The sequence below is a fragment of the Salmo salar genome, chromosome 17 (genome assembly GCF_965601325.2).
Source record: "Salmo salar chromosome 17, fSalSal1, whole genome shotgun sequence".
NCBI classification, from domain to species: Eukaryota; Metazoa; Chordata; class Actinopteri; order Salmoniformes; family Salmonidae; genus Salmo; species Salmo salar.
In genome coordinates, this window is record NC_138307.1 from 51,559,608 (window position 1) to 51,573,035 (window position 13,428).

At 42.9% G+C, this 13,428-nt stretch overlaps 1 protein-coding gene across 2 annotated transcripts in view; it reads left to right on the top strand.

Annotated features, from left to right (window-relative positions):
• The first annotated feature begins 1,379 nt into the window (after window positions 1-1,379).
• Window positions 1,380-13,428, top strand: part of LOC106576087 (ataxin-7-like protein 1) — a 29,289-nt gene continuing 17,240 nt past the window's right edge. The window contains exons 1-3 of one of the 2 annotated variants that reach the window (XM_014152973.2): window positions 1,380-1,508; window positions 1,985-2,053; window positions 5,808-5,912. In XM_014152973.2, the coding sequence (XP_014008448.1) occupies window positions 1,412-1,508; window positions 1,985-2,053; window positions 5,808-5,912 (271 nt within the window). In that variant the 5' untranslated portion in view covers window positions 1,380-1,411. Of the gene's footprint in view, window positions 1,509-1,984; window positions 2,054-5,807; window positions 5,913-8,616; window positions 8,719-13,428 lie in introns of those variants that run through there. The other variant, XM_045699724.2, reaches the window with a different exon arrangement.

Genomic DNA, 13,428 nt, shown 5'->3' on the forward strand with positions numbered 1-13,428 from the left:
CATTCTGTGTTTCCTTTTTTTTTGCATAAAAGTAGAAGGGTCTCTCTCTCTCTGGTAATATTTACTTCATTTACAAGCCATACTGGGGAGGTTGCAGGAGATTTCTGACCCAAAGACTCCTGAAGACCATAATGCAGCTTTTGTTTCATGGTCTGTCCTGTGACCTCACTGTTTACTGTTCGTCTGGAGAACAAACGGTATATTATCTGGTGAAGCTGCTCCAGTGTGTCTGAGCTGATCACTGACATCCTTAACGCATCATTCCTCCCATCCTTAAAGTGCTCATCTGACATGACTGGATGGTTTACATCTATTGGATCATTGCTTAGACCTACCAGACTGTCTTTGAGGGTGACAATTACCCCATGGAAGGATGGAATTATGCAATGTTATAGTAGCCTATTGGAACATGGCTCAAGTATTCCTCCCAGTGACATCCTGCAGCTAGACAACCACTGTTACATGCTCAGTCATGTGGTCTGTGGTAGTCCACACTGACACGTGCTGAAGTCATGAAGCCCTATTGGCTTTGGTTCCTGTTCAACACCAGCCTACTGTCACTGATCTATAACTAATGTTATAACACAGTCTGTAGCTATAACACAAGTTTGACCACTCATCCACACATTTCCCCATACATTTCTCCAACAATCACTTGTTGAATGTTGGATGGGTACTGACTGTATGGATATTTTCACAAACATCGACATCACCATACCAATGAGGCAATGTCGTAGGCTACTGTCTGTCCATCATTTAGTGGAGACGCTATTTCCAATTCCAACCACAAGAGGTCAATGCTGAGTAATATTTTGTTGTTGCTCCATGGCGCTGAAGAGCTCTTGTAAACAATGTATATGATTCCTATGGCAAATTTGTGATCAGCAAAAGTGATATTTTATATAATAATGTGTATGGGCAGCAAAAGGTATAGTGCAAAAGTGTCCAATATTCTTGTCTGTAGTAAAAGTATTATTGACTGACTAGGATATTGCTGCTTCATAACGACTGCACATGTTGTTGTACTGTATTATACTGTAATATTGCTCATATATTGGTCAAGTGTGCTGTACTTTGGCTATTGCCAGCCTAATATATTCTACTATTACTGAAACATGAACTAAAACATATTTAATATGTAAGACATCGGAATATATTTCAGCAAATAAACAATGGGTGAAATGCAATTTGAGGAAAAAAACAACACACGTGTCATTTATGTATCAGAAAAAGAAACGTTTGAACTTCTGAACTTCAGAGGCGCACACCGTCCTTTGCAACCTTTCAACTCCTTGCCGCCAGAGGCCGAGCGAAGACGGAACATGACGAAGATGACGTCAGGTGCTCCGCTCGTCTCGTTTAGCTTACTGCGAAGGAGAGGAAAAAAAGCAAGCAACAAGAAGGAAGTGCAATGGCGACATTGGATCGCCAACTACCAAATCCGGATACGTTCCTGTGCAAACCTTGGTCAACTTTTATCAGCGCAGCAAAATTACACTATTCTGACAGTAAGTGCACGTCAAATTTGTCATCCATTTCTATAAAAATGGCACGTGCGAACAGTGTTGTTGAACTGAGATTGAGTTAGCCAGCCGTGTCCTCCATGCATCTGTCAAAACTGGGAGATAACAACCAAATATTAAGTTAGTTACCAAATGCATAACAAATCGACACAACTCTCATGTTTACAAACGCTCTGTATTCATTTCTCTGATGCATTCTCAATATGTTCGTAATGAACATGGGTTAGTTTACCGCTGCCTGGCCAGGATAACTTTCGTTGCTTGTTGGTGACAGTTCGCTTGATTTATCAAGGCACCTCGTCAGTTAACGTTACAAGCTGCGAGCCAGCTATCTACCTAGACGTAATGACACGTTTCCGCGTGGCGTGCGGGAGATTGATGTTTTATTCAACCACCAACTGACCTATCTGACATGAACTCTAATATGAACCTTTTATTTTCTTTATATTATTCAAATCCAGACTCGGTCGTCGAAAACCGCTTGAAAGAGCTGTACAACAACTGGGAAGGAACTAAACTCCGTAAAGAAGGTAAGGTTGATCAAAACGTGCTGTAGTGTCTGTCACCTGAGCCCTGTTCGTGTTCTTGTGGACTGATGATGCTCCAGTTGTCACTCCAGTATTCTTGCCAACGTCCTTGCATATTTTAACACCCCGGCCACACAACTAGGCACAGCCTGTCAACTTCTAATCCAAGGGATGATCACAGCATACCTATTTCCTAAAACTGTTTATTATGAAGATAAAATGTGTTTTATGTGTGATAATGAATGTACGCGTTTGTTAGTTACAAATGAATTGATATCTAGTGGCATGATATTGGTCAAGCAAGAAATGTCACGCTCGCATTAGTATGTTCCCTTCCTGCTTACCTAGAGTTTGTGCCCTAGAGGCTCTTGGCTCCACCTACACTGTAAAAATGAGGGGATTTGATAACTATAGGTTGGTGGGCCACCCAGAGTGACAGACAGGAGCTACACTCAAGTGTAGTGCACTTCGGTACTAACTCCCCTGTCTTCAGTTCAGTCAGACTGTGAGTGCCAAAGCAGCCTCTCTCAGTCCCAGCCAGACTGGAATCACCAACATGCTCTGACTGCTGATCCCAGGCCAACACACTGAGACAGAGTAAGATTGACTTGCCCTTTAGACACTGATCTAAGGCCAGTTGTGTTTGCCCTGGACCCCCTAATGGATAAGGTAAGGAGATCCACTCACTCAGTCAGAATGGAGTCTCCCAGTGTTGCTGTTCCCCGGACAAGAGTCAGGCAGGTTGTGAGACACACACACACACTCAGTCACACCATCAGCTGATGAGGTCACACCATGTGTCAAGCAGACAGTAATAGCTAACTGGCGCTGAAGAAGACTGAGGGACGTCATTACAGTCCAATGGCCTAATCATCTCTGAGATTAGAGCCAGACAGCGATTATGCCCATAGTTATATGGTAAACTCAGCATTATGCCTTCTCTCCACTACATATGTCAACAGCTGATGCAGTCTGTAATTCAATTCATTATCTGACAATGTTGTTTAGAGGATAAGTGAGACTTGACAATGCACAAATATATATAATACTGTTATCCCCGCTTTATACTATTTTCTCAGCGGGTGTCTGTCAGACAGTGTGTTTGTCTCTCTGCCTGGGTAGCGCTCATTCACCAAAGACAGATTGTTTTAGCAGCAGTGTTTTGGCAGTTTCTGTCGTTTTGGCAGGCGAGCGCTGGAGTAAGCTACACACTGTTCTCATTTGTCTTGGCAGAGACAGATGAAAAAAAAGTGCTTTTATAAGTACTATACTTGTTGTTTCTGGTTTAGGGATGGACATTTGAAATAATTTCACTATTAGAATAATATCAGGATTTTTTTTCTCGGATATCTGCATAGTCGGAATACATGTTTTTTTTTTTTTTACTTATGTTTTTAGTAGGAGGAAGGACTGTGTGTGAGAGAGACTAAAAAGTAGCCACGCTGGCCCGCGCGTGTTAGACAATCTTGTAACAGTTAGCTGCTGCTTATTCGTCATGCCATGGCAGTGCCTGTTTTGACTGCGTCAAATCCATGTACAGAAGATGGCTAAACTAGCTAGCTAAATTAGCCAGCTAGGTAACTAGCTAACTGAGGCTACAATTACTGCACTCCTTGTCCTTGTAAGTAAATGGCAACACCATGATTCAGACTGAACAACAGCCTACCTCTTGGTTGTTTGTTGTAGCCCACTCCGTCTTATTTAGCTAACTTTTAATTCTGTCATTTTAATTCCATTTTGGAACCTCTGACTGTAGAGCAGCTTTGATTGGCCGACAAAATCAACAAGCGTGAAACGTGTGTAGGCTACCGTCGTAGACGGCTACAGGTGTGTCTTTTTTTTTTTTTTAATGGGGTGAACGTCATAAACACTACTTTTTAAATGTTGGTTGTTTTATTAAATTAAACAATTTCCAATGTCATCCTTGTATTTAACAAAGTCACATGGATAATTAAATGTACATACAAAGCATTTTCATTGTTAATAAATAGGGTGGCAGGTAGCCTAGAAGTTAAAAGCGTTGGGCCAGTAACCGAAAGGTTGCTGGTTCAAATCCCCGAGCCAACTAGGTGAAAAATCTGTCTGTGCCCTGTGCAGCGGCTACTACTGTTAAACCTTTGGATGCCATCTACCATAGTGCCCTTCGTTTTGTTACAGGTGACAGTTTTGATACTCATAACTGCATCCTGTATCAAAAGGTAGCTGGACTTCACTAAAGACCCATAGATTTCTACATGACTCTCTTTTTGTTTACAAGGTCCTACTTCATAAACTTCCATCTTATCTAACTTTGCTGTTGAAGTATAGATACCCGAGTTGCCTAACCTGTTCACAGGATTGGTTAACTCTTGAGGTTCCTAGGATCTCCACCGAGCTAGGTAAATCTGCTTTTGGTTTTAATGTACCGTATTGCTGGAACAAAATCCATTTCATCTTGATGTTCTGGTACAATTTAGAGTATTGATTGGGGATTTATTTGTGGAGGGATGCAACTGTTTTTCTAAGTGATTTGTGATGTTTTACTTGTACTTCCAATGACTGTGTTTTTGTATTTTGTGTATATATATATATGTATGTATGTATGTATGTATGTATGTATGTATGTATGTATGTATGTATGTATGTATGTGTATTCTGTATATAAATGTGTTCATTTGTGTTGTATTGTGCAGGGCACATTTGAAAAAGATGTCTTCCCTGGTAAAATAAAGGTAAAAAAAAAAAAAAAAAGCTGTGTTATTTTCATTGGAGCAGAGCGGCTAGTCTACCGGAGTGGTCTGCTCCACACCGTGTAGGGGCTTGACCATGGAGGTCAAGGTTGCCCTTAACCACTGATCTAGCATCAGAATAACCCTCCACCAATCCTAACCTTTAACAATTATGTCTAAGCAACTATCTGGACCAGATCCACTCGATTTGATTTGTTTATTTTGACCCCCATTTAGTTTTTGCAGAAGCAGCAGCTACTCTTCCTGGGGTCCACAAAAAACACAGAACATGACGAGTAACAAAACACTGATGGACAAGGACAGCCACACACATTTTAAAATACAAAGATATACAATCAATCAGCAGGCATTATTGTATGTTTAGTGTTAGCCAGAGTGATGCTTCAGTCCTCACTTCCATGAGACCTTGATTGGCTCTGAGGCTGCATCCCCATTCTCCACCTTTCTCCACAAAGTGTACATTTGTGGAGAATTGGGACGCAGCCAAAGATCTCCTGACAGTCCGGGACAGCATGAGTACCGCCTCAGTTAGATACCCACCAAGCATGACTGGCCTCTTATCTCTTCCAGTCGACAGAACATGCCAGGTCAAGGCGAAGACGAACCAAATCCTCAGTTTTCTCACAGGTTGATGTTTATTGTCATGAGTTTTGTCCTGGAGGCAGCTCTGAGCGATTTTCCCGTCAGTTAGTTGTAGGCATTGTGGTTAAGGTTAGGGTTAAGTTTAAAATTGGATTTGATGACTTTGTGGCACTCTGCAGAGCTGCCTCCAGAGCAAGATTCACGACGAAAAACGCTAACCTGCCAATCCGCCTGGGATGCAGAGTCCACATAGTGATGAGTAAGATCTCTGTGAGTTGCCTGTTTGTAAGTAGGAAGATACATTTTGATTGGATCAGCTCAACCCCCCCCAAACATTAACCATGGGAGGAAACAATAAGCCCTTAGATCAATGTCAATGCAGCTTTCTGATCCTACTCCTAGCTCACCCCTGTCCCTGTCCCTGTTCCCGTCTCTGTCTCCTGTAGAGATGCACGTGTTTGGCCAGTTTCCCAACCAGGAGGATTTCTGTCTCGTCGTCTGCCATGTCTGCAACCAAGTGGTCAAACCCCAAGGCATCCTCACCCACTACGGTAAGAACCCTAACCCCTACACACTACCCACTACCCAAACACACTACAGTAAGAACCCTAACTCTAACCCATTATAGTAAGAGCCCCCCCAACATTGCTCAGTGCTGGACCAAATCAAAATCACATTTTATTTGTCACATGCTTCATAGACAACAGGTGTAGACTAACAGTGAAATGGTTACTTACGGGTCCTTTTTCAACAATGCAGAGTTAAAGATAAAAAAATAAAATAATTGAAAACCAGCTCTTGTCTGTCCGTTTACTTACGTTCTCGTTGATCCCCAGTGAGCGGAGCGCGCTTACATCTGCTGCTGGCTGGCTACACATGTCCTAGAGCGAGGAGTCTGTCTGTGCCAAGAGACAGGCAAAACACACATGCATATGCACACACACACACACACACACACACACACACACACACACACACACACACACACACACACACACACACACACACGCCCCCCTTGAGTGCTCTCTCCTGCCCCCTGCAGGTTGCTGCCTCCAGCTGCAGTCCTCTCAGACAGGCCCTAGACTTTGTCCTAACCACTAAATGGTTATAACGCATGTAAAACTGACCTTAGATCTGTGGTTAGGGGAAACAGGAAAGCTTCCTCTCACAACAGCTGCTCACTGACAGGCTCTGAGGAGGTCAGGTCTGCTCAGGGGTCAATGCCTTTCAGCTATGCTCCTCCAGCTCTAGTGTGTGTGTGTGAGTATGGAGGAATACTCTTTCTGCCAGCCAGGCTGCAGGAGTCAGACAGACACATCTGTAGCTGGCGGCAGAGGCTAATTAAGCAGTTTAACGGAAAAGCTTTTGTGTGTTATTCAGAGGTGGGGTGTGTGTCATTCTGAGAATGTCTGTGTGCTAGATTGTTATTCATAGTGTGTGTGTGTGTGTGTTGTTGTTGTTGTCTGGTGACTGCCCTTATGGTCCTGGATTAATTGAGCTCCTTGCAGGCTCTGTCCTCTCAGCTTAGTTTCGTTTCCTGACTTTGATGTGTGGGCTGGCACTCACTGCAGTGCAGTGTGTTGGCGAGGCAGTTAGTTGTTTGTGTGCTTGCTTTGGTTCCAGTGTGGGCCGTTGTTGTGTTGAAGCAGCTGCAGTGATTGTGTGTGTGGTTTAGTGGAGTGTTGACTTGTCTAGAGTAATTTAGTAATGTGTGTCATGTTATGAAATGTATTGGCTGTTGCAGAAGGGTTTGGCGCTTCACTCTCTCTCTCCTCCCTCTTTGTCTCTCTCTCTCTCTCTCTCTGGTGGGTGTCTTCCTCTAGCGCTGGCGGTGCGGATGTAAACAAAGCCAGCTGAGCTCTGAGAAGCTGACTCTGAGCTTCCTACTTCCTGTGGTTGCTAGCCTCACAGGGCTCTTACGCTAGCCACCGTTTCGCTCGCTTGGCAATGTCATGGCAATGGGCTTGAGGGACTAGGTAGTCGTTGCCCCTAACCACTGATAAACACTAACCACTGATACCGGGTCAGATAGTTTTAAAACCCCTTAATCATGTTTTTAAGGTCAGGACAGGGTATTTTGACCCTAGATCTGTGTTAGGTGCCTTGCCTTGCTATGTTGTTGTCTTAGGTCTCTCTTTATGTAGTGTTGTGTTGCCTCTCTTGTTGTGATGCGTGTTTTGTCCTATATTTATATTGTATTTATATATTTATTTTAATCCCAGTCCCCCGTCCCCGCAGGAGGCCTTTTGCCTTTTGGTAGGCCGTCGTTGTAAATAAGAATTTGTTCTTAACTGACTTGCCTAGTTAAAGAAAGGTTAAATAAAAAATGAAAGGTGGTAACTTGTACCTTGGAAGGGCAGAAGCACAAGACCTAGACTTGGGTGCATTGTTAGATGTACGCTAAACTACAGTTGTAAGTAGCTAATCTGTGTGTGAATCTGGATGGCTTGCTGTGTAACTACTACGACTGCTGCTACTACATACCTGAATGAGGTGGACTTTGGTCCTTGCTCCCCCACTGCTTTACCTTGCCTATTTACTCACCTGCACACACACCTGCCCGCCGGACGCAGTTACACGCTCACACACACACGACTGCCGCCTGGCGTGTACACACACACCACACACACACACACACAGCCTTGACGCCTGTTTAATCTGTGTGCTCATTCATCCGTATTGTTCTAACGAGCTGTTGGTATTTCAGCACTCATTGGCAGGGTAAGGCAATCTCCTTGTCATTCCCACACACTGTCATCTTATTGGCTCCTCACACTGTCAGTCACTAAACTGTGACCAATGAGACAGATTCTGTGTGGGTGATACAGCCTGTCAGACAGTAGTTGATTGACGACAGTTGGCAGGATGGCTGTGGTGTCGAGGACAAGTCTATTTAGGAAATTGCCAGGGCAGAACAAAGATGTTGATTCCAAAATGAATAATCATGAAGAGTTTTATTTGCTGACAGTGATATAATGCATTATTGTATCCCCACTGCACAGTTCACAAGCTTTCCACACAAATGTTTGTGCAGTCTGCATGAGTAGTAGGTCTACAATAAGCATTTAATGAGGTGTGTGTGTGAGAGTGTGTGCGAGAGCACGTGTGACATGTGGGTATGTATGTATGTGTGTGTGTGGGTGTGCGAGAGCACTTGTGTGGTGGGTGGGTGTGCGATGGGGGGGTGTGCGAGACCGTGTGGGAGCGCCCGTGTGGCTGTGTTGTGTTTTTGACATGTCCCTCTGTCCTGATTAGGTGTCTGGTGAGTAGAGTCCCAGTGAGGCAGAGAGAGTAAAGGACATCCCCACCCTCCTCCTCACCCCCCCCCCCCCCCCAAAGACATGCATAGCCAGAACCGTAAGTCTCCTTCCTTCCTTCCTTCCTTCCTTCCTTCCTTCCTTCCTTCCTTCCTTCCTTCCTTCCTTCCTTCCTTCCTTCCTTCCTTCCTTCCTTCCTTCCTTCCTTCCTTCCTTCCTTCCTTCCTTCCTTCTCTATCCTCTCCTCTGTCTGTCTCTCTCCAATGCACTCTACTGCAATATGGATCACAGCGTTTCAGACTAACTATTTCACTTGGTGGCACCAGCTCATGATTCGGTCGCACTCATAAAAAAAAAAAATTGTCACGCAATATACAGTCGTTGCCAAAAGTTTTGAGTATGACACAAATATTAATTTTCACCAAGTCTGCTGCCTCAGTTTGTATGATGGCAATTTGCATATACTCCAGAATGTTATGAAGGGTGATCAGATGAATTGCAAAGTCCCTCTTTGCCATGCAATTATTGCAAATATTGCTGCCAGTAAGATTGCACCTAAATCAACCATTTATCGGATCATCAAGAACTTCAAGGAGAGCGGTTCAATTGTTGTAAAGAAGGCTTCAGGGCGCCCAAGAAAGTCCAGCAAGCACCAGGACTGTCTCCTAAAGTTGATTCAGCTGTGGGATTAGGGCACCACCAGTACAGAGCTTGCTCAGGAATGGCAGCAGGCAGGTGTGAGTGCATCTGCACGCACAGTGAGGCGAAGACTTGTGGAGGATGGCCTGGTGTCAAGAAGGGCAGCCAAGAAGCCACTTCTCTCCAGGAAAAACATCAGGGACAGACTGATATTCTGCAAAGGGTACAGGGATTGGACTGCTGAGGACTGGGGTAAAGCCATTTTCTCTGATGAATCCCCTTTCCAATTGTTTGGGGCATCCGGAAAAAAGCTTGTCCGGAGAAGACACGGTGAGCGCTACCATCAGTCCTGTGTCATGCCAACAGTAAAGCATCCTGAGACCATTCATGTGTGGGGTTGCTTCTCAGCCAAGGGAGTGGGATCACTCACAATTTTGCCTAAGAACACAGCCATGAATAAAGAATGGTACCAACACATCCTCCGAGAGCAACTTCTCTCAACCATCCAGGAACAGTTTGGTGATGAACCAGGCCTTTTCCAGCATGACGGAGCACCTTGCCATAAGGCAAAAGTGATAACTAAGTGGCTCGGGGATCAAAACATTGATATTTTGGGTCCATGGCCAGGAAACTCCCCAGACCTTAATCCCATTGAGAACTTGTGTTCAATCTTCAAGAGGCGGGTGAACAAACAAAAATGCACAAATTCTGACAAACTCCAAGCGTTGATTATGCAAGAATGGGCTGCCATCAGTCAGGATGTGGCCTAGAAGTTAATTGACAGCATGCCAGGGCGGATTGCAGAGGTCTTGAAAAAGAAGGGTCAACACTGCAAATATTGACTCTTTGCATCAATAAAAGCCTTTGACACTTATGAAATGCTTGTAATTATACTTCAGTATTCCATAGTAACAGCTGACAAAAATATCTAAAGACACTGAAGCAGCAAACTTTGTGGAAATGAATATTTGTGTCATTCTCAAAACTTTTGACCACGACTGTACAGTACCGGTCAAAAGTTTGGACACACCTACTCATTCCAGGTTTTTTCCTTATTTGTACTATTTTCTACATTGTAGAATAATAGTGAAGACATCAAAACTATGAAATTACACATATGGAATAATGTAGTAACAATGAAAAAGCTATTTTATATTTGAGATTCTTCAAAGTAGCCACCCTTTGCCTTGATGACAGCTTTGCACACTCTTGGCATTTTCTCAACCAGCTTCATGAGTTAGTCACCTGGAATGCATTTCAATTAACAGGTGTGCCATGTTAAAAGTTAATTTGTGGAATTTCTTTCCTGAATGCGTTTGAGCCAATCAGCTGTGTTTTTACAAGGTAGTGGTGGTATACAGAAGATAATCCTATTTGGTAAAAGATCAAGTCCATATTATGGCAACAACAGCTCAAATAAGCAAAGAGAAATGACAGTCCATCATTATTTTAAGACATGAAGGTCAGTCAATACTAAAAATGTCAAGAACTTTGAAAGTTTCTTCAAGTGCAGTCGCAAAAACCATCAAGCGCTATGATGAAACTGGCTCTCGTGAGGACCTCCACAGGAAAGGAAGCCCCAGAGTTACCTCTGCGGCAGAGGATAAGTTCATTAGAGTTACCAGCCTCAGAAATTGCAGCCCAAATAAATGCTTCACAGAGTTCAAGTAGCAGACACATCTCAACATCAACTGTTCAGAGGAGACTGCGTGAATCAGGCCTTCATGGTCGAATTGCTGCAAAGAAACCACTACTAAAGGACACCAATAAGAAGAAGAGGCTCGCTTGGGCCAAGAAACTTGAGCAATGGACATTCGACCGATGGAAATCTGTCCTTTGTCTGATGAGTCCAAATTTGAGATTTTTGGTTCCAACCGCTGTGTCTTTGTGAGATGCAGAGTAGGTGAATGGATGATCTCCGCATGTGTGGTTCCCACCGTGAAGCATGGAGGAGGAGGTGTGATGGTGTGGTGGTGCTGGTGACTCTGTCCGTGATTTATTTAGAATTCAAGGCACACTTAACCAGCATGGCTACCACAGTATTCTGCAGCAATACACCATCCCATCTGGTTTACGCTTAGTGGGACTATCATTTGTTTTTCAACAGCACAATGACCCAACATACCTCCAGGCTGTGTAAGGGCTATTTGACCAAGAAGGAGAGTGATGGAGTGCATATCAGATGACCTGGCCTCCACAATCCTCCGACCTCAACCCAATTTAGATGGTTTTGGATGAGTTGGACCGCAGAGTGAAGGAAAAGCAGCCAACAAGTGTTCAGCATATGTGGGATCTCCTTCAAGACTGTTGGAAAAGCATTCCAGGTGAAGCTGGTTTTGAGAGTGCCAAGAGTGTGCAAAGCTGTCAAGGCAAAGGGTGGCTACTTTGAAGAATTTAAAATATATTGGTTAACTTTTTAGTGACGGGGCAGTATTTGGAAATTCGGATGAATGACGTGCTCAAATTAAACTGCCTACTACTCGGGCTCAGAACGTAGGATATGCATATTATTAGTAGATTTGGATAGAAAACACTCTGAAGTTTCTAGAACTGTTTGAATGATGTCTGTGAGTATAACAGAACTCATATGGCAGGCAAAAACCTGAGAAGAAATCCAACCAGGAAGTGACTTGTAGTTCTATCTAATCCCTATTCAAACTACAGTGTCTGTGGGGTCATTTTGCACTTTCCAAGGCTTCCATTGGCTGTCAACAGCCTTAAGAAACTTGTTTCATCCGTCTACTGTTACTGGGCAGAGAATAAGAGCTCAGTCAATCAGTGGACTGCCTGGGACCAGTGAGTTGTTTACTGTGTGGGCACGTTGGCGCACCTCTCCTTTTTTTTCCCTCTGTAATGAATACGCTATTGTCCAGTTGGAATATTATCAACGTTTTATGTTAAAAAGACCCTAAGGATTGATTGTAAACATCGTTTGACATGTTTCTATGAACGGTAATGGAATTATTTCACTTTTTGTCTCTGGTTCTGCGCTCTCGCGTTATGCCTTTGGATTAGTGACCTGAACGCGCAAACAAAACGGAGGTATTTGGACATAAATATGGAGTATTTCGAACAAAAAGAACATTTCTTGTGGAAGTCCTGGGAGTGCATTCCGACGAAGATCAGCAAAGGTAAGGGAAGATTTATAATACTAATTCTGAGTTTAGTTGACTCCAGAACTTGGCGGGTAACTGAATAGCTTGCTTTGATGGCTGAGCTCTGTACTCAGAATATTGAAAAATGTGCTTTCGCGGAAAGCTATTTTAAAATCTGACATAGCGGTTGCATTAAGGAGTAGTATATCTATAATTCTTTCAATAACTGTTGTAAAGTTTATCAACGTTTATGATGAGTGTTTTTGTAAATTGATGTGCTCATTCACCGAAAGTTTTGGTGGGAATACATTTTCTGAACATCACGCGCCAATGTAAAATGGGGTTTATGGATATAAATATGAACTTTATCGAACAAAACATACATGTATTTTGTAACATTGAGTCCTGGGAGTGTCATCTGATGAAGATCATCAAAGGTTAGTGATTCATTTTAGCTGTATTTCTGGTTTTTGTGACGCCTCTCCTTGCTTGGAAAATGGCTGTGTGGTTTTTCTTGTCAAGGTGATGTCCTAACATAATCTAATGTTTTGGTTTCGCCGTAAAGCCTTTTTGAAATCGGACACTGTGGTTAGATTAAGGAGAATCTTATCTTTAAAATGGTGTATAATACTTGTATGTTTGAGAAATTTGAATTATGAGATTTTTGTTGTTTTGAATTTGCCGCCCTGCTATTTCACTGGCTGTACCGTGGGTGGGATGCTAGCGTCCCACATAGCCCATACTAGTTAACACTTTTTTTTGGTTAGTACATGATTCCATATGTGTTATTTCATAGTGTTTATGCCTTTACTATTATTCTACAATGTAGAAAATAGTAAAAAAAAAAACATTGAATGAGTAGGTGTCTAAACCTTTGACTGGTACTGTATATTTTTATAGTAATCTTATCAAGTCAATCCCAGTGCTTTATTAATACGTGTAATAGGCTACTACTATTCAATAAATAAGTTGTTTCATTCAACATGTCCAAGCAGGAATGCATGATTCAAGATATTTTGATGTGCAACCTAATCCAGTGATTGTCATGGATTTTGGGTTGACAATTAGGATATTGT